General features: G+C 44.3%; 1 protein-coding gene across 1 annotated transcript in view; it reads right to left on the reverse strand.

The window, feature by feature from the left end:
- Window positions 1–21,962, reverse strand: part of LOC311239875 (UNC93-like protein MFSD11) — a gene marked incomplete at its 3' end in the record, with an annotated part of 48,646 nt that overhangs the window by 22,535 nt on the left and 4,149 nt on the right. The window contains exons 3-7 of the mRNA XM_084328319.1: window positions 21,078–21,185; window positions 15,625–15,704; window positions 12,560–12,656; window positions 9,296–9,354; window positions 8,260–8,404 (exon numbers count right to left, since the gene is read on the reverse strand). Of these exons, the coding sequence (XP_084184445.1) occupies window positions 8,260–8,404; window positions 9,296–9,354; window positions 12,560–12,656; window positions 15,625–15,704; window positions 21,078–21,185 (489 nt within the window). The remainder of the gene's footprint in view (window positions 1–8,259; window positions 8,405–9,295; window positions 9,355–12,559; window positions 12,657–15,624; window positions 15,705–21,077; window positions 21,186–21,962) is intronic.

Genomic DNA, 21,962 nt, shown 5'->3' on the forward strand with positions numbered 1-21,962 from the left:
GACTAAAAGTATAATGGGGCTCTATGGAGAAACCATGACACTCCCCTGACTAAAAGTATAATGGAGCTCTATGGAGAAACCATGACACTCCTCTGACTAAAAGTATAATGGAGCTCTATGGAGAAACCATGACACTCCTCTGACTAAAAGTATAATGGAGCTCTATGGAGAAACCATGACACTCTCCTGACTAAAAGTATAATGGAGCTCTATGGAGAAACCATGACACTCCTCTGACTAAAAGTATAATGGGGCTCTATGGAGAAACCATGACACTCCTCTGACTAAAAGTATAATGGAGCTCTATGGAGAAACCATGACACTCTCCTGACTAAAAGTATAATGGGGCTCTATGGAGAAACCATGACACTCCCCTGACTAAAAGTATAATGGGGCTCTATGGAGAAACCATGACACTCCCCTGACTAAAAGTATAATGGAGCTCTATGGAGAAACCATGACACTCTCCTGACTAAAAGTATAATGGGGCTCTATGGAGAAACCATGACACTCCCCTGACTAAAAGTATAATGGAGCTCTATGGAGAAACCATGACACTCTCCTGACTAAAAGTATAATGGGGCTCTATGGAGAAACCATGACACTCCCCTGACTAAAAGTATAATGGAGCTCTATGGAGAAACCATGACACTCTCCTGACTAAAAGTATAATGGAGCTCTATGGAGAAACCATGACACTCCTCTGACTAAAAGTATAATGGGGCTCTATGGAGAAACCATGACACTCCTCTGACTAAAAGTATAATGGAGCTCTATGGAGAAACCATGACACTCTCCTGACTAAAAGTATAATGGGGCTCTATGGAGAAACCATGACACTCCCCTGACTAAAAGTATAATGGGGCTCTATGGAGAAACCATGACACTCTCCTGACTAAAAGTATAATGGGGCTCTATGGAGAAACCATGACACTCCCCTGACTAAAAGTATAATGGGGCTCTATGGAGAAACCATGACACTCCCCTGACTAAAAGTATAATGGGGCTCTATGGAGAAACCATGACACTCTCCTGACTAAAAGTATAATGGGGCTCTATGGAGAAACCATGACACTCCCCTGACTAAAAGTATAATGGGGCTCTATGGAGAAACGATGACACTCCCCTGACTAAAAGTATAATGGGGCTCTATGGAGAAACCATGACACTCCCCTGACTAAAAGTATAATGGAGCTCTATGGAGAAACCATGACACTCCCCTGACTAAAAGTATAATGGAGCTCTATGGAGAAACCATGACACTCCCCTGACTAAAAGTATAATGGAGCTCTATGGAGAAACCATGACACTCCCCTGACTAAAAGTATAATGGGGCTCTATGGAGAAACCATGACACTCCCCTGACTAAAAGTATAATGGGGCTCTATGGAGAAACCATGACACTCCCCTGACTAAAAGTATAATGGAGCTCTATGGAGAAACCATGACACCCCCCTGACTAAAGGTATAATGGAGCTCTATGGAGAAACCATGACACCCCCCTGACTAAAGGTATAATGGAGCTCTATGGAGAAACCATGACACCCCCCTGACTAACAGTATAATGGGGCTCTATGGAGAAACCATGACACTCCCCTGACTAAAAGTATAATGGAGCTCTATGGAGAAACCATGACACTCCCCTGACTAAAAGTATAATGGGGCTCTATGGAGAAACCATGACACTCCCCTGACTAAAAGTATAATGGAGTTCTATGGAGAAACCATGACACTCCCCTGACTAACAGTATAATGGGGCTCTATGGAGAAACCACGACACCCCCCTGACTAACAGTATAATGGGGCTCTATGGAGAAACCATGACACTGCCCTGACTAAAAGTATAATGGGGCTCTATGGAGAAACCATGACACTCCCCTGACTAAAAGTATAATGGGGCTCTATGGAGAAACCACGACACTCCCCTGACTAAAAGTATAATGGGGCTCTATGGAGAAACCATGACACTCCCCTGACTAAAAGTATAATGGAGAAACCATGACACTCCCCTGACTAAAAGTATAACAGAGCTCTATGGAGAAACCACGACACTCCCCTGACTAAAAGTATAATGGAGCTCTATGGAGAAACCATGACACTCCCCGGACTAAAAGTATAATGGGGCTCTATGGAGAAACCATGACACTCCCCTGACTAAAAGTATAACGGGGCTCTATGGAGAAACCATGACACTCCCCTGACTAAAAGTATAATGGAGCTCTATGGAGAAACCATGACACTCCCCTGACTAACAGTATAATGGAGCTCTATGGAGAAACCATGGCACTCCTCTGACTAAAAGTATAATGGAGCTCTATGGAGAAACCATGACACTCCCCTGACTAAAAGTATAATGGAGCTCTATGGAGAAACCATGACACTCCCCTGACTAAAAGTATAATGGAGCTCTATGGAGAAACCATGACACTCCCCTGACTAAAAGTATAATGGAGCTCTATGGAGAAACCATGACACTCCCCTGACTAAAAGTATAATGGGGCTCTATGGAGAAACCATGACACTCCCCTGACTAAAAGTATAATGGAGCTCTATGGAGAAACCATGGCACTCCCCTGACTAAAAGTATAACGGGGCTCTATGGAGAAACCATGACACTCCCCTGACTAAAAGTATAATGGAGCTCTATGGAGAAACCATGACACTCCCCTGACTAAAATTATAATGCGGCTTTATGGAGAAACCATGACACTCCCCTGACTAAAAGCATAATGGAGCTCTATGGAGAAACCATGACACTCCCCTGACTAAAAGTATAATGGGGCTCTATGGAGAAACCACGACACTCCCCTGACTAAAAGTATAATGGGGCTCTATGGAGAAACCATGACACTCCCCTGACTAAAAGTATAATGGGGCTCTATGGAGAAACCATGACACTCCCCTGACTAAAAGTATAATGGGGCTCTATGGAGAAACCATGACACTCCCCTGACTAAAAGTATAATGGGGCTCTATGGAGAAACCATGACACTCCCCTGACTAAAAGTATAATGGGGCTCTATGGAGAAACCATGACACTCCCCTGACTAAAAGTATAATGGGGCTCTATGGAGACACCATGACACTCCCCTGACTAAAAGTATAATGGAGCTCTATGGAGAAACCATGACACTCCTCTGACTAAAAGTATAATGGAGCTCTATGGAGAAACCATGACACTCCCCTGACTAAAAGTATAATGGAGCTCTATGGAGAAACCATGACACTTCCCTGAATAACAGTATAATGGAGCTCTATGGAGATACCATGACACTCCCCTGACTAAAAGTATAATGGAGCTCTATGGAGACACCATGACACTCCCCTGACTAAAAGTATAATGGAGCTCTATGGAGACACCACGACACTCCCCTGACTAAAAGTATAATGGAGCTCTATGGAGAAACCAGGACACTCCCCTGACTAAAAGTATAATGGGGCTCTATGGAGAAACCATGACACTCCCCTGACTAAAAGTATAATGGGGCTCTATGGAGAAACCATGACACTCCCCTGACTAAAAGTATAATGGGGCTCTATGGAGAAACCATGACACTCCCCTGACTAAAAGTATAATGGAGCTCTATGGAGAAACCAGGACACCCCCCTGACTAAAAGTATAACGGAGCTCTATGGAGAAACCATGACACTCCCCTGACTAAAAGTATAACGGAGCTCTATGGAGAAACCATGACACTCCCCTGACTAAAAGTATAATGGAGCTCTATGGAGAAACCAGGACACCCCCCTGACTAAAAGTATAACGGAGCTCTATGGAGAAACCATGACACTCCCCTGACTAAAAGTATAACGGAGCTCTATGGAGAAACCATGACACTCCCCTGACTAAAAGTTGTTTCAAACGAAAACGGCTGGATGTCATTTTGCCAAATTTGCCAAATCAGCACGGCTGTGAGTGTGAGTCTTTCACCCGTTGTTCCGACCAGGATTAAGTTCCTTTCTGCCTCAGGTCTGCGCGTGGCGCGTGCTGCATATTTGGCCAGACGTCCTCTGGGAACAGGTCTATACAAATCCTATTTGTGGAAGAATCATCAAGATGCATGGAGAATATTATACAGTGAACAATAACAACATGCATGTAAACTAAACGCCTCCTAAACCGTCTGGGATGTAAACTAAACGTCTCAACAGCACCTCTGGGATGTAAACTAAACACCTCCTCCCTGTAAAGACCTGGGGATGTAAACTAAACACCTCCTCCCTGTAAAGACCTGGGGATGTAAACTAAACACCTCCTCCCTGTAAAGACCTGGGGATGTAAACTAAACACCTCCTCCCTGTAAAGACCTGGGGATGTAAACTAAACACCTCCTCCCTGTAAAGACCTGGGGATGTAAACTAAACACCTCCTCCCTGTAAAGACCTGGGGATGTAAACTAAACACCTCCTCCCTGTAAAGACCTGGGGATGTAAACTAAACACCTCCTCCCTGTAAAGACCTGGGGATGTAAACTAAACACCTCCTCCCTGTAAAGACCTGGGGATGTAAACTAAACACCTCCTCCCTGTAAAGACCTGGGGATGTAAACTAAACACCTCCTCCCTTTAAAGACCTGGGGATGTAAACTAAACACCTCCTCCCTGTAAAGACCTGGGGATGTAAACTAAACACCTCCTCCCTGTAAAGACCTGGGGATGTAAACTAAACACCTCCTCCCTGTAAAGACCTGTGGATGTAAACTAAACACCTCCTCCCTGTAAAGACCTGGGGATGTAAACTAAACACCTCCTCCCTGTAAAGACCTGGGGATGTAAACTAAACACCTCCTCCCTGTAAAGACCTGGGGATGTAAACTAAACACCTCCTCAACAGCACGTCTGGGATGTAAACTAAACGTCTGGGATGTAAACTAAATGTCTGGGATGTAAACTAAACATCTGGGATGTAAACTAAACGTCTGGGATGTAAACTAAACATCTGGGATGTAAACTAAACGTCTGGGATGTAAACTAAACGTCTGGGATGTAAACTAAACGTCTGGGATGTAAACTAAACGTCTGGGATGTAAACTAAACGTCTAAACGTCTGGGATGTAAACTAAACGTCTGGGATGTGAATTAAACGTCTGGGATGTAAACTAAACATCTGGGATGTTTCTGACTTGTTGACACTATGGATGAGAACACCTCTGGGATGTTTCTGACTTGTTGACACTATGGATGAGAACACCTCTGGGATGTTTCTGACTTGTTGACACTATGGATGAGAACACCTCTGGGATGTTTCTGACTTGTTGACACTATGGATGAGAACACCTCTGGGATGTTTCTGACTTGTTGACACTATGGATGAGAACACCTCTGGGATGTTTCTGACTTGTTGACACTATGGATGAGAACACCTCTGGGATGTTTCTGACTTGTTGACACTATGGATGAGAACACCTCTGGGATGTTTCTGACTTGTTGACACTATGGATGAGAACACCTCTGGGATGTTTCTGACTTGTTGACACTATGGATGAGAACACCTCTGGGATGTTTCTGACTTGTTGACACTATGGATGAGAACACCTCTGGGATGTTTCTGACTTGTTGACACTATGGATGAGAACACCTCTGGGATGTTTCTGACTTGTTGACACTATGGATGAGAACACGTCTGGGATGTTTCTGACTTGTTGACACTATGGATGAGAACACCTCTGGGATGTTTCTGACTTGTTGACACTATGGATGAGAACACCTCTGGGATGTTTCTGACTTGTTGACAGGAGGGATGAGAACACGTAACATCACAACAGAGGAGCTTGTCACTAAATAACATCACAACAGAGGAGCTGGTCACTAAATAACATCACAACAGAGGAGCTGGTCACTAACATCACAACAGAGTAGGGATGAGGTAGAATTTTCTAATAGTCGTGACTCGTGCCAGTCTCCACATTCGATTTTCATGTCAGAGTCGAATAATATATAATTATTAAAACATTTTAAACTGGTTGATAGACCAATGCAATGCTGTTATTATTATTCTTTTTTTTGTATCCTCTTTTTCTCCACCTGATTTTCTGTGCTTTTCTCCCCATCCCAATTTAGTCGTTATGCCAATTCCCCCCCTCCCCTACCTGGTCGTTGTGCGCATGTTCCCCCTACTGGTCGGTACAAGGGAACCCTGAGGTCTACCACATGCTTCCTCCGACACATGTGGAGACAGCCAGTGGCTCTCTTCTCACCTGACAGCGAGGGCTCTCATTGGTGAAGCGTAACGCGTGGGAGGTCACGCTGCCTTCACCACTTCCTGCCTTTCGCTGAGCAGGCGCCCAGACCTGACGTGTAGGCGTCACTGTCCACGACGCCAGATTCCCACCCACGACTTGCCCTCCCCCTAACCCAGCCAAACGAGTTAGTATGACGATCGGCCCAAGCCGCAGGCAATGCTGACTCCGGGAGTCGAGCCAGCAGCCTCTTGCATTGGTGACAAGCGCAATCTCCGCTACACCACCCGACCGCTCAATGCTGTTATTATTATAGGCTACGATGGTGAATGGTGTCATTTATATTTATTGTCGGTCAGCTGAGCCGATCAACGTTCTGAAGGATTATCAGAAGTGCCTATTTATGTGCAATACCCTTTCATTTTAATGATCCATTCTATTAAAAATGATAACCGAATTTAACTGAAACTGAACATTTTAACTGAATTTAAACTGAATTTAAACTGAAACAGAAAATAACTATTTCGTATTTTTATAAAAAAAAATCTTTTTCGAATTTTCGAATATTCGGTCAGTAGACTAGTAGACTATTCGAAAATGATTTTGGTCAGTCATGCTCATCCCTAGTTGACAACGAGCTGTGGTGTGTTTATTTGCAGACACACACACTGTTTTGATCATCGACGGGGAAATGTCAAGTCAGAGGTGTTTGTGATGATGTGCCTGTTGTTGACAAGTGTTTGATTAAACTGCATGGAGTTTTTTTATGATTTCAATTTCCGTTATGGATGAGAAGGATGTTATGCAGCAAAAGTAAAAAAGAATTGGCCACGTTGCTTAAATAGTTGGGACTAGGGTTGCCGCGGTGATGGGATATTTCCCATGACTAATAAACCCATGACAACAAGAGGGTGTAGCTGTGCACGGTGAAGGGAGCAGGCATAGCTTACTTTATAACTACAGTGGCTAAAAAGACAGCGTCCCAAATGTCTCTGTGTCCCAACTATAGGGTTGCCGCGGTGATGTGAAAATGTCCCGTGACTAATAAATTCACGACAACACACCGGTGTCCTTACCGGTGACGCCAGACGTTTTTACAAAATGACGGCCAATATCTGTAGAGCGCTTCCTTTGATCTTTAACGTTATGCAGCTACATTGATCCACTATATGTCTGTCAATGACTAGCATCCATTTGCTGGAGATTGCGCTCGTCACCAACGCAGGAGATGCTGGGTTCGAGCCCAGCTCTCTGCGTTGCTACCAGCTTGGCTGGTCGTTCATACTAATACAATTGGCAGTGTTAGGGGGTGGGGAAGCTGGCGGGTGGGAATCTGGCGTTGTGGACAGCGACGCCTACAGGTCAGGTCTCGGCGCTTGCTCAGCGGGGGCAGGACTCGGTGGAGATAGCGTGCCCTCCCACGTGTTACGCTTCACCAAATGAGAGTCCTCGCTGACAAGTGAAAAGACGTCACTGGCTGTCGCCGCACGCATCGGAGGAAGCGTGCGATCGACTCGGGACGCCCTTGTACCGACTCGTAAGAGAACATGCATACAGCAGCCAGGTAGGGTAGGGGAGGGGGGGGAATTGGCACAACGACTAAAATTGGGACGGGGAGAAAAACAGAGAAAAAAAAAGAAAAAAAACTCTGAGCTTCTCTCCAGTCGAGCTGCTGCAGGGTTTAATCGGAAATATTTCCAAATCCTCTGCCATCGTTGTGTAACCCGTCGTGTCGTTTCTAGAGCCTCCTTTCTCTCCTTCACGCCAAGTTAAATCCACTCTCAGTGAAAGTGAAACTGCTCTTATATAGGCACAGATAGACCTGCTGTACAAACGGACGTGTTCAGTTTATAACGTCGTCTGACTAAGTATTGATGACACGCTTTAGTATTTTACAAAGTAGGGTTTTTGTTTCGATGAATGTGGGCACCGATATTGATACTTTTCAATGCGGAGCTAATGACGCTAATGATGGAGCATCGCCGTCGGTTGTGTGATAGTAAAGGGCTATAACCTTCTGTGTTGTCACAGTGAAAGGGTTAACCGGCTGTCGCGTGGCAGTGAAAGGGTTATAACTTACACGGAGCGGGTTGAGAGCAAAGAGCGCCCTTCGTCCTCGGACATCATGTCTTCATCATGAGAGGTCTTCCTCAGCAGGATGAAGCTCAGCGTCCCGAGCACCGAGGTGACGAGCAGCGAGGTGAAGATCGTTCTTCTGCTCCTGTCTGAGAGGAGGCGTTTACAGTTCATATTCATAAGTTCATAAGTTCATAAGTTCATAGGTTCATAAGTTCATAGGTTCATAAGTTCATAAGTTCATAAGTTCATAAGTTCATACAGTGAGTTCAAGTTTGTTTTTATTTGTCAGAACAAAATACAGAATACGTTATAATTAGGGATGTTCGATATTGGCTTTTTTACCGATATCCGATATACCGATATTGTCCAACTCTTGATTTCCGATACCGATATCAACCGATACCGATATATATGCAGGGTCCCCCCCCCCCCCCCCCCCCGCCCCCAAAAAACGGAATAATTTGAGGTAATTAACATTATATATCTCTTGTTGTGGAATTAACACAACATTATGCATACTTTTGACAATAAATAAAATCAGCATTTGTTCTTACTTGCTTGCCTGGGTAAATACAGGTTAGATAAATGTAAAAAAAATTTAATCTTTTGAAAACCGATACCGATAATTTCCGATATTACATTTTAATGCCAATATCGGCCGATAATATCGGACATCCCTATTTATAATGAAATGCTTGTTCCTTATGAGCCCCTGAGAGTGTGCTACATACCATCGCTGGCGGAAGAAAAACTTGTAACTCCATTTAAATTTGTTATTATTATTATAATCTTTTTTAAATCAACTCAGTAGATCATCCTCCATATCTGTGTTGGTTATTTTCATCTCCTGAAAAGTTGGGTTTTTGGAGTTACGAGGTTTTCTTCCGCCAGCGACGATACAGTAAAGAGAAAGTAAGTTTAAAAAAAATATTAAGAAGTAAAAAGTGGGTCAAGTCAATAAGAGGACAAAAATAATAGCATAAGCAATCACTCCAAATACACTCCTTATGCAATATACTTTGATAATTGAACCCTACCTGAGATCTCAGTGCTTCCTTTCCAATCGAAATAGATGTAAAGATTGCCAAACAGCATGCTGCGAATGAAAGAACAATTTGAGTACGTTATATATAAATAAATGGCCGACATGATGATGACAGATTCAGCTACTTTACTGGGAAAACAAAGCTGAAATACTTTAATACAAAGCTGAAATACTTTAATACAAAGCTGGGATACTCTTAATACATAGCTGAAATACTTCATGGCATTTAACCCTTTCACTACCACACTACAGGTTAACCCTTTCACTACCACACTACAGACGGTTAACCGTCTGTAGTGTGGTAACGAAAGGGTTAACCTTCTGCAGTGTGGCAGTGAAAGGGTTGACCCTTTGTCGTGTGGCATTGAAAGGGTTAACCTTCCGTATTGTCGCAGTGAAAGGGTTAACCGTTTGGTAGTGTGGCAGTGAAAGGGCTATTGCAGGGGTGCCCAACCTTTTTTGAACCAAGATCTACTTTTTAATTTACCACCTAACCGAGAGCTACCAGCCAAAATTTGACCTACTCTCGCCTAGTATTAGTATTAGTAATACCCATTCAATATGCACATGACAGAACATATTATATGGCATAATAACACTTTGCTTTCATGAAATATTGTAAGCCGTCATTTGAGGCTTTATAAAAGCAGCATAATGAACACAAATCTGTCAGTGCCGAGTCCCACCTCATCTTAAATAACAAACATTGCTTGTTGTAGTTAACAAAGAGAGGCAGAGTTGATTTTTTTTTTTTTTTTTTTTTTTTTATAATATAATTTTATTAATTGAGATCTACTTGAAATCAGCCCGCGATCTACCTGTCGATCGCGATCGACTGGTTGGGCACCACTGGGCTATGGTGTGTAGCTACCGCTCTGCCTCATAGCTTCCATAGCCTCATTGTGCTTTGTAGCTTTTGGCCAACGTTAGCTAGCTGGCAAGTTGTAATATTACAATGTAGGGTCATATTTCTAGTAGTAGGGTGTCTTCACTGATTACAGGGCTCCCCGAAAGCTCTTTACATTTCATCAAGTACTGTGATTTTGTCATGTATTATAGATTGGAAATACTTTGGATGTACTCAGGAGAGTGCATGGGGATATTCAAAGGAATTCAAATCAAAACAAAACATTACATCCAAATATTTAACGTATGGTAAAACTACAGTGAAAATCTTTAAATGGCAAATGGTGCATTTATATATATATATCTTTTTTCCAAAGCGCTTCACAATTTGTTCCTCACGTTTCACTCCATTCACTCACACATTCACACACCGACGGCAGAGGCGACCATGCAAGGTGCCGACCTGCTCGTGTCTATACTTCCCACAAGCAAGTTGTCCTTCCACGTTCCCGTTTTGCGCTCTGATTGGCCATGCACGTTTCTGGTCATGTGACATGTGCGCCCAATCGCATGGCGAGCAGTGTCTTAGCCCATTTCCGCGTCGAACAGCCTGCAAACGACCTAACGCCTAGTTTATCACTGGTTAAGCTTAGGCGACTCTTTCGCAGTTGGTTAAGGTTAGAGTTTGGAATCAGGGCTGGCGTTCTATCGCCCTGCTCTAAGACAAACTCTAACCTTAACCAACTTCGAAAGAGCGCCTAAGCTTAACCGTCCAAAGAACTTGCCGTCACACGATTGGGCGCACATGTCACATGACCAGAAACGTCAGTGGCCAATCAGATCGCGCAAAAGGACAACTTGCTTGTGGGAAGTATAGACGCGACCTGCTCATCTGGGAGCAGTCAGGGGGTTAAGTGTCTTTGCTCAAGGAGGCTCGATTGCCAATTGTTACGATAGATGGCCACCGCTAATCACATTCATAAACACTCTCACATCCCTTGACCCCCAGACGGATCCTAAAGAAATACTCCCTTCTCTGAGGTGAGCACCACAGAAGATACTCTGATGTAAACTCCGCCCCACATTGTATCTTGGTTATTTTTTAAACTTTCTTTTTGTCTGTTTTCGATTTTGTTTAGTTTTTTTTTTGTTTTTGTTGTTTTTTGTTGTTCTTGGTCAATGTCAGTCCTGTCCGTGTCTCGTCATCATGTCCAATAAAAGCAAAAAAAATAATCATGGTGATATCTTAATATTGATAACCAACCTTGCTTATCTGTACCACCTATGTTTCGCCAATAAAAGATATATAAAAAAAAATAAGAGAAGGACACTTCGACACGCTGCCCGGGAGGAGCGCGGCAATCGAGACGACTGCTCTGCCACTGTCACCCCCATCGTACCCCCATCGTACCCCCATCGTACCCCCATCGTACCCCCATCGTACCCCCATCGTACCCCCATTCCAGGGAGCAAAACTCAAACTGCCAAACATGAATGACGGCACGACCTGCAGTGGCTGACGCACTTCGTTCTGACTGGAACAATCTACCTGTTCATATCCGTTCAATAACATCTTTTCACTTATTTAAAACTGCTCTTTCCTCTTCCACTTTGAGATCACCTGTTCATGTTTTGACTAATCATCATGTTTTGACCATCATTCATCATTATCATCACAGGTCATTGACGCAATGATAAACAATGATGTGTTATGTGTCGGCTACTGTTGTAGTTATTGTAGTTGTTACTGTTGTGTTTTCTTTCTTTGTTTTGTTTTTCGTTTGTCCGATTGACGTCGTCTGAACCGTCTGTAAAATATCTCGTCGTAAAATGTATGATTATTTTATAATCTGGGACCTCCTTGAAAACGAGACGGTTCATCTCAAGGTGTTATTATTCCTAATAAAGAATTTCAACCATCATCATCATCATCATCATCATCATCATCATCATCATCATCATCGCATGACCTGTAGTGGCTAGGGATGGGTACCGAATTCGGTACTTTTGAGGTACCGAACCGAAACACGTCGGTACTACCGAGTATCAATTCAAGTGAGATAAAAAAAGAAAAATAAAAAAAAAAAAACTTTTTTTTTTTTTTTTTTTTTTTTTTTTTTTTCATGTCAACGTTCACACGCACAATATATGCTTACCAAGGATTTGACTTGATTCAACAACAAAGCAGTCGGAGCAATGACAAGCCGAAAACTGTCGAAATTGTAGTTATTTGAAGTTTGGATTTTTTTTTTCACGACTGAGGTAGGTAAATTAAATTTCTTGAGACTAAAGTACCGAAAAAAGGTACCGTTGGGTACCGGTATCGATTCACAGGTACCGGTACCGGTATCGGTTCAAATGTGAAAGGTACCCAAACTACCCATCCCTAGTAGTGGCGGACGTACAGTACCTGCACTGCAGCAGAGCCCAGAACATCCCGGTGTTCCTGTTGATGGTCGAGGCGTCGGAGTTCTCCACCAGGAACTGTCCCTGGGCCGTCCACAGCACTGGGGGGGGAAGGCAGGTACGCTGCTGTTACTGTCGGAGGAATACAACCAAGGACACAGCTAGGTGGCACTTAGCTACAGGAAGGGCTGGAATGTCACTTTCAATAGTTGATACGAACTTGTTTCCCTCTGAAAGTGTCCAAAGAGTAAGTAACAAGTATAGAATAGAATAGAATAGAATAGAATAGAAATACTTTTATTATCCCGTGGGAAATTTGACACTGCAAATCGCTCAACATTTAAACATTTAGACAGGACAGGTCACGGACAGGTGACGAATTAGAATAATAACACAAATCAATCAAGTTGCCTAGTTACTATTATTAGCACATGTATTACATTGTTGTTGTTATTATAGTAGTAGTAGGTACTATTATTAGTACATGTATTACATTGTTGTTGTTATTATAGCAGTAGTAGTTACTATTATTAGTACATGTATTACATTGTTGTTGTTATTATAGTAGTAGTAGTTACTATTATTAGTACATATATTACATTGTTGTTGTTATTATAGTAGTAGTAGTAGTTACTATTATTAGCACATGTATTACATTGTTGTTGTTATTATAGCAGTAGTTAGTTACTATTATTAGCACATGTATTACATTGTTGTTGTTATTATAGCAGTAGTAGTAGTTACTATTATTAGCACATGTATTACATTGTTGTTGTTATTATAGTAGTAGTAGTTAGTTACTATTATTAGCACATGTATTACATTGTTGTTGTTATTATAGTAGTAGTAGTAGTTACTATTATTAGCACATGTATTACATTGTTGTTGTTATTATAGTAGTAGTAGTAGTAGTTACTATTATTAGCACATGTATTACATTGTTGTTGTTATTATAGTAGTAGTAGTAGTTACTATTATTAGCACATGTATTACATTGTTGTTGTTATTATAGCAGTAGTAGTAGTTACTATTATTAGTACATGTGTTACATTGTTGTTGTTATTATAGCAGTAGTAGTAGTTACTATTATTAGCACATGTATTACATTGTTGTTGTTATTATAGCAGTAGTAGTTAGTTACTATTATTAGCACATGTATTACATTGTTGTTGTTATTATAGCAGTAGTAGTTAGTTACTATTATTAGCACATGTATTACATTGTTGTTGTTATTATAGTAGTAGTAGTAGTTACTATTATTAGCACATGTATTACATTGTTGTTGTTATTATAGCAGTAGTAGTTAGTTACTATTATTAGCACATGTATTACATTGTTGTTGTTATTATAGCAGTAGTAGTTAGTTACTATTATTAGCACATGTATTACATTGTTGTTGTTATTATAGTAGTAGTAGTAGTTACTATTATTAGCACATGTATTACATTGTTGTTGTTATTATAGCAGTAGTAGTTAGTTACTATTATTAGCACATGTATTACATTGTTGTTGTTATTATAGTAGTAGTAGTAGTTACTATTATTAGCACATGTATTACATTGTTGTTGTTATTATAGCAGTAGTAGTTACTATTATTAGCACATGTATTACATTGTTGCGCAAATTCCCATCAGATGGTAAATGGTAGCGAGTCATGAAACTGATTGGGAGCCGTGTGCAAATGCAGGAAATATTATGACCCCAATCGGCCTAACGGGGGCGCTATAATTAAAGGTCAAACATTTTGAACTTGGAAAGGTCACAACTCCTACGCCTTAAAGGGGAACTATTTTACAATTTCTTTCACTATTTGGGCACTTTTACACAATTCCTGTGAGTATATGGAACACCTCTGTAATATATATTTTTTTTATTCATTGTTTTGTATTTCTAATCAAGTCCTCAAAAACAGCATTTTTCTACCTCAAGATCTCGAGCCGTTTTGAGCCTGGGCTCCAACCACTGTGTGCAGCTCATCATGTACCTCGCCATTATCATGCAGCGGTGTCTCTCTGACATCACAAATCATCACATTTTCAGATGACTCAGTTCAGTGAGGGTGAATATTGTGAGAGGAGAATTGGAAGAATGCGCCAATATGAGAATTAGAGACATAGATCATATTAATATAAGTTCACATAGCTAGGAAACAATGCTAAACACTCAAAAAGGCCATTTATAAGATAGTTCCCCTTTAAGTCCAATTGACACGAAACTCGGTCGGGACATCCATCTGTTTAGTATTGTTGTTGTTGTTGATTGTTTGACCCCCCCCCCCCCCCCACACACACACACCTTGACCTTTACAAGTGTCCAATAATGCAGTCAGAGCCACTCAGTTCTGGAACATCCTACTGAAATAAGACACTGTGCTGCCTACCACACATTCACACAAAAACTCAAGACCATGGTTATTAACCAATCAAACATGTAATCACTTTTAATCAGTTCATTGTGTATTTTATTATTGCTTTTACTATTATGTTGGATTGTGTTGTAAATACTGTGTTTTACTTTTAATGCTTCTGTTCTAGGTGTATGGTCGGTCTCATAACATCTTGCCAAAAAGGACTACAGTTGCGAATTAGCCAGCTGGCTAAAAACGGACACATTTACAGAAATGTTTATTAATGTGTACACTACTGTCCTTTTTAAATAAATAAACTGAAACTGAATAAGTAACTGGCCGCTGTCCCTTAGTGCACTCCACCAGTGATGATGTCCGTTCAATATTAAGATAAGATAAGATATTCCTTTATTGATCCCCTTGGGGAAATTCAGGCATCATAGCAGCATGGGGGGGAGGGGGGGAGGGGTACAGGTAGTAAAACAACACAGTATACAGGTAGTAAAAAACAACACAGGCAGTGTAAACAATTTGATCAATATGGTCAATATAATTTACTATCTGACTAGCTGAGGAATATTCACATTATTCACAGTGTCACATAAGGTGCAGTATGCATGAGGTAGTGTTATAATTTACTATCTACTGAGTATACATTATTCACAGTATCACACAGTATACTTATCAATTAAGTATTAAGGGGAGAAGGATGATGAACTTACAGGCTGCCCCGACGCCGATGAGCACCGAGGTGAGGTAGAAGGACCACGTGGAGGGGATGATGAACACAGCGGTGTAGCCGCTGCAGGGAGAGAAGGTGGAGGAACAAATGATGTATTTTATAGACTTAAAGGAAAACTCCATCATTTTGGGAAATTAGCTTACCGTCTTCTCCAGAGAGAGAGACAAGAAGATGGATACCAGTTTCCTCTCTGTGTGTTCAGTAGAAAAGCTATCTGGCTGCATGTTAGCCTAGCTTTGTGAGGTTTTGTCCGCTGCTCACCTACTCGCTCTGTTCCTTTAAGCCTGTTGCTCACCTACTCGCTCTGTTCCTTTAAGCCTACTGTTAATCATTGCATTCTCCTCACCTCACTAGCCCCCACCCTCGCGTTCGTTTGCTCTTCAGCAACCACACCCTTGGACTACCTGTCATTATGTGTTTGATTGGTCTGGTGCCGAACACACACTTTTAGTTTCAAGTATCAATTACCTTCACGCACCTGTGGTGCATTCTAATTAGTTCCCCTGTGGGCTTTAAGTACCTCGCTCTCCCCTCTGTCCCTTGTCGGGTCGTGCCGTAACATGCCGTATCATTCCGTATCATATTCTCTATCACCAAGACTCCTTCGGGAGGTCCACTGTCTGTTTATGCTGTTTTCATCTCCGGCGTGAGATGTGCTCCAGCCTTCGCCTCCTGTCGCCGTTGCCTGAGGGAGACACTGGACTGCGCTCTCTAAAACTTCCACGGGAGGTATCCCAGTGATCCACTTCAGACCTCCTCGCAGCAGACGTCCTGACGCACATCCAGACCTCCGCGCAGCAGACGCCCAGACGCACCATCCAGACCTCCGAGCCTGGCGCGCTCTTCCGCGCAGACGCACTCCAGATGCGTCCTCCGTACCGGCGCGCACTCCAAGCAGTCGCGCACCACTCAGACCTCCGCGCCAGATGCGCCCTCCGTACCGGCGCGTACTCTAAGCAAGTCGCGCACCACTCAGACCTCCGCTTGGACAACCCTTTCCCCGTGGCGACGCGCTCGCTCCGTTCTGTTCCAACGCTCTTTACGCACAGCGCCTGGGTGAGTTTTTATGACTGTCTTTGATCCTATCCGTTTTTCGTGTGTTTATTTAACACTGAAGATATCCAGCTTTTTATCAGACAGTCACTCACCCAGCGTTTAGCCCTTTTTGGATTGTTTCATTGGGATAATATTTTGGCCTAACATCGCCCACTGTGTGTTTACACACCGAAGATATTATCACCTGGATTTGTATTTTGGGACTTCGCTCACAGTGTTTATTATACACCGAAGATTCAGTCACTTGGATAACTCTGTTTTTGGTTACAAGTCACCTCTCCTGTCACCTGCTCTGTTCCAACTGCACTCTGAGCTAACCCACTCCCTCTCTCCCTCTCGGTTCCGTTTACCCACCTCGGAGATCTGCCGAGAGAAGTCTGCAGAGCGGCTCTGATGTTCCCACCTGCTTCCCCAGACTACCATCCCGGGAGAAGCTGCAGAGCAGCAACATCATTAATGCTTTTTCCAAGGCCTTACCCTGTTTTCTCTGTCCCAGTATGCAGCTCCAGCCCTCGCCCTGTTCCAAGGCCTTACCCTGTTTTTCCCTAGTCCTCCTAGTTCTCCCCTCTCTAGTTCCTCCTAGTCCTCCCTGTCCAGTCCTCCTAGTCCTCCCTGTTCCTGCCTTCCCTTGCCCCGGCCCTGTATCCTTTAGCCTTCCCTTTGCCTTCCCCTTAGCCAGCTCGCCTCTTAAAGGCACTGGGCCTTTTCCCTTTCCTTGTTTATCCAGTATTGGTGTTCTCCCTTAAAGGGACAGTGCCGTTTTTCTTGTTATTCAATAAATGCCCGTTCTTGGCTTACTCTCATACCTGTCTTGTGTTGTGCGATTGGGGTCGGTTACAAACCATAACAGTACGACCCGACCAATCGACGACCCCAGCCAGCACAGACGGTGTATGTGAGTTTGCCTTTTTTTTTGTTTCTCCCCTGTTAGCCCTGTTAGCTCCCCTGTTAGCTTGTTAGTCTCCCCGGTTAGCTCCCCTGTTAGCCTGTTGACTCCCCTGTTTGCTTCCCTGTTAGCCCTGTTAGCTCCCCTGTTAGCCCTGTTAGCTTCCCTGTTAGCCCTGTTGGCTCCCCTGCAGCTTGTTAGGCCTCTACTACCAGCATGGCCCCTGTCTGCTAGCTTTGCCCCGGCTGCTAGCACAGCCTCTATGTTAATGCAGCCCTTGCTGCTGGCATAGGCCCTGTAGCTAGCCATGCCCAGGCAGCTAACCCAGTCCCTCAGCAGGGCCCCTGTCTGCTAGCTTAGCCCCGGCTGCTAGCACAGCCTCTATGTTAATGCAGCCCTTGCTGCTGGCATAGGCCCTGTAGCTAGCCATGCCCTGGCAGCTAACCCAGTCCCTCTGCATGGCCCCAGTCTGCTAGCTTAGCCCCGGCTGTTAGCACAGCCTCTATGTTAATGCAGGCCTTGCAGCTAGCATAGGCCCTGTAGCTAGCCATGCCCAGGCAGCTAACCCGGTCCCTCTGCATGGCCTCCACTTTTTGTGTAGCTTTCCCACTGCTAGGACTGCCCTTTCAGCTAGCAAGGTCAGTTTTTCCCACTGCTAGGACTGCCCTTTCAGCTAGCAAGGTCAGTTTTCCCACTGCTAGGACTGCCCTTTCAGCTAGCAAGGTCAGTTTTTCCCACTGCTAGGACTGCCTTTTCAGCTAGCAAGGTCAGTTTTCTCCCACTGCTAGGACTGCCCTTTCAGCTAGCAAGGTCAGTTTTCCCACTGCTAGGACTGCCCTTTCAGCTAGCAGGGTCAGTTGTTTCCCCACTGCTAGGGCTGCCCTTTCAGCTAGCAGTGTCGGTTTTTCTCCCACTGCTAGGACTGCCCCTTCAGCTAGCAAGGTCAGTTTGCTCCCTCTGCTAGGACTGCCCCTTCAGCTAGCAAGGTCAGTTTGCTCCCACTGCTAGGACTGCCCCTTCAGCTAGCAAGGTCAGTTCCCCACAGCTAGGACTGTCCTTCCAGCTAGCTTGTTCTCTCATGCTGGTCCAGCCTTGTCTGCCAGCCTAGCTCCGGCAGCTAGCGCAGCCTCTATGTTAATGTAGCAGTACAGCTAGCATAGGCCCTGTAGCTATCAGTGCCCTGGCAGCTACCCTTTCCCTCTGCTAGCCTAGCTCCGGCAGCTAGCGCAGCCTCTATGTTGATGTAGCAGTACAGCTAGCATAGGCCCTGTAGCTTTCAGTGCCTTGGCTTTACCCCTCTGCTCCTCTGGTTGCCCCTCAGCTACCATGGTTACCCCTCAGCTACCCTAGTTACCCCTCGGCTACCCTGTTCTTTTGCTAGCCCCACTTTTGTTGTGGCTTCCCCTGCTGGCTTGGCCCAGTACTTTTTGTTTTTTGCCTTGTTTTGTCCCCTGCCACTCTGTCTGTATTTTTGGGTCGCCGGGTGGCTCCCGTGGAGGGGGGGGTACTGTGAGGTTTTGTCCGCTGCTCACCTACTCGCTCTGTTCCTTTAAGCCTGTTGCTCACCTACTCGCTCTGTTCCTTTAAGCCTACTGTTAATCATTGCATTCTCCTCACCTCACTAGCCCCCACCCTTGCATTCGTTTGCTCTTCAGCAACCACACCCTTGGACTACCTGTCATTATGTGTTTGATTGGTCTGGTGCCGAACACACACTTTTAGTTTCAAGTATCAATTACCTTCACGCACCTGTGGTGCATTCTAATTAGTTCCCCTGTGGGCTTTAAGTACCTCGCTCTCCCCTCTGTCCCTTGTCGGGTCGTGCCGTAACATGCCGTATCATTCCGTATCATATTCTCTATCACCAAGACTCCTTCGGGAGGTCCACTGTCTGTTTATGCTGTTTTCATCTCCGGCGTGAGATGTGCTCCAGCCTTCGCCTCCTGTCGCCGTTGCCTGAGGGAGACACTGGACTGCGCTCTCTAAAACTTCCACGGGAGGTATCCCAGTGATCCACTTCAGACCTCCGCGCAGCAGACGTCCTGACGCACATCCAGACCTCCGCGCAGCAGACGCCCAGACGCACCATCCAGACCTCCGAGCCTGGCGCGCTCTTCCGCGCAGACGCACTCCAGATGCGTCCTCCGTACCGGCGCGCACTCCAAGCAGTCGCGCACCACTCAGACCTCCGCGCCAGATGCGCCCTCCGTACCGGCGCGTACTCTAAGCAAGTCGCGCACCACTCAGACCTCCGCTTGGACAACCCTTTCCCCGTGGCGACGCGCTCGCTCCGTTCTGTTCCAACGCTCTTTACGCACAGCGCCTGGGTGAGTTTTTATGACTGTCTTTGATCCTATCCGTTTTTCGTGTGTTTATTTAACACTGAAGATATCCAGCTTTTTATCAGACAGTCACTCACCCAGCGTTTAGCCCTTTTTGGATTGTTTCATTGGGATAATATTTTGGCCTAACATCGCCCACTGTGTGTTTACACACCGAAGATATTATCACCTGGATTTGTATTTTGGGACTTCGCTCACAGTGTTTATTATACACCGAAGATTCAGTCACTTGGATAACTCTGTTTTTGGTTACAAGTCACCTCTCCTGTCACCTGCTCTGTTCCAACTGCACTCTGAGCTAACCCACTCCCTCTCTCCCTCTCGGTTCCGTTTACCCACCTCGGAGATCTGCCGAGAGAAGTCTGCAGAGCGGCTCTGATGTTCCCACCTGCTTCCCCAGACTACCATCCCGGGAGAAGCTGCAGAGCAGCAACATCATTAATGCTTTTTCCAAGGCCTTACCCTGTTTTCTCTGTCCCAGTATGCAGCTCCAGCCCTCGCCCTGTTCCAAGGCCTTACCCTGTTTTTCCCTAGTCCTCCTAGTTCTCCCCTCTCTAGTTCCTCCTAGTCCTCCCTGTCCAGTCCTCCTAGTCCTCCCTGTTCCTGCCTTCCCTTGCCCCGGCCCTGTATCCTTTAGCCTTCCCTTTGCCTTCCCCTTAGCCAGCTCGCCTCTTAAAGGCACTGGGCCTTTTCCCTTTCCTTGTTTATCCAGTATTGGTGTTCTCCCTTAAAGGGACAGTGCCGTTTTTCTTGTTATTCAATAAATGCCCGTTCTTGGCTTAATCTCATACCTGTCTTGTGTTGTGCGATTGGGGTCGGTTACAAACCATAACAAGCTTAGCCCAATGAATGGAAGCGGACATGACCGGGTAGCCTAGCCATTGTCCAACTAACACCTCTCCCCGAAGGCTACCCGGTCATGTCCGCTTCCATCCATTGTGCTAAGCTAGGTGTCGCTAACGTGCAGCCAGATAGCTTTCTACTGAACGCACAGAGAGGAAACTGGTATCTATCTGTCTCGTTAGTACTGTTGAATAATGTGCACTGTCCATATAAACTCAATAAATAAACAGTCATGAGGAGGCTGACATGTTTTGAACTACACCTACTTTATCAGATAGATCCTCTGAGTGTATAACATGTGTTTACCTGTAAAGTATTCCACTGAAAAACATGGTAAACCGTGGCCCGGCCACAGCGACGACCATTGGCGCGAGTAGATTTGCGAAGGAAAAGACTCCATAGATGATTCCAAGACTGTTTGAAAGGAGAAGAGACAAAACGTTACGTTCATATAGGCTCTGCCGTCTAGAGAGTTATTTCATAATTACAGTAAAGACTTAAAGGAACACGCCAACTTTTGGGGAAATTAGCTTATTTGCAATCTACCCTGGAGTTAGACAAGCAGATACATACCCTTTTCTTCTCTGTGCATGGATTAGGCTTAGGGAACAGCCGCACTGTTAGCCTAGCTTAGTGTCATTCACTGGAAGTCGGTGTGCCAGTGTAGCCTAGTTCCTAACAGTCACGAAATACACTCCAAATACAACTCCAAAACTGAAAAACAGGGCTTTTGAGGTGATGAAATCACTGCGCCCATGCAGCAGTGGTTCGGCAAAAAAAAGTATAGAGTATATATCTGCATAGAAAACGAAAATGTCTAATTTTTATAAAAAAGAATTCTCCATGTGTTAATACACAGGTCACAACATGTTTACATGAAAGTTTTGGAGTTGTATTTGGAGTGACTGTTGGGAACTAGGCTACACTGGCACACCTACTTCCAACGGTGCGGCTGTTCCCTAAGCCTAATGCACGCACAGAGCGGAAAAGGGTATATGTATCTGCTTGTCTAACTCCAGGGTAGATGGCAAATACGTAAGCTAATTTCCCCAAAAGTTGGTGTGTTCCTTTAACCTTAACCACAGCAAGATGTAGGATTCTATGGCTATGTTTACACTGCATGGCCCAAATCAGATTGTATTGCTCATAATGTGACTCACATCTGGGGGTGTTTTCATAACAGTGTTGTCA

The sequence above is a fragment of the Notolepis coatsorum genome (assembly GCF_963971535.1).
Source record: "Notolepis coatsorum genome assembly, chromosome: 14".
Taxonomy (NCBI): Eukaryota; Metazoa; Chordata; class Actinopteri; order Aulopiformes; family Paralepididae; genus Notolepis; species Notolepis coatsorum.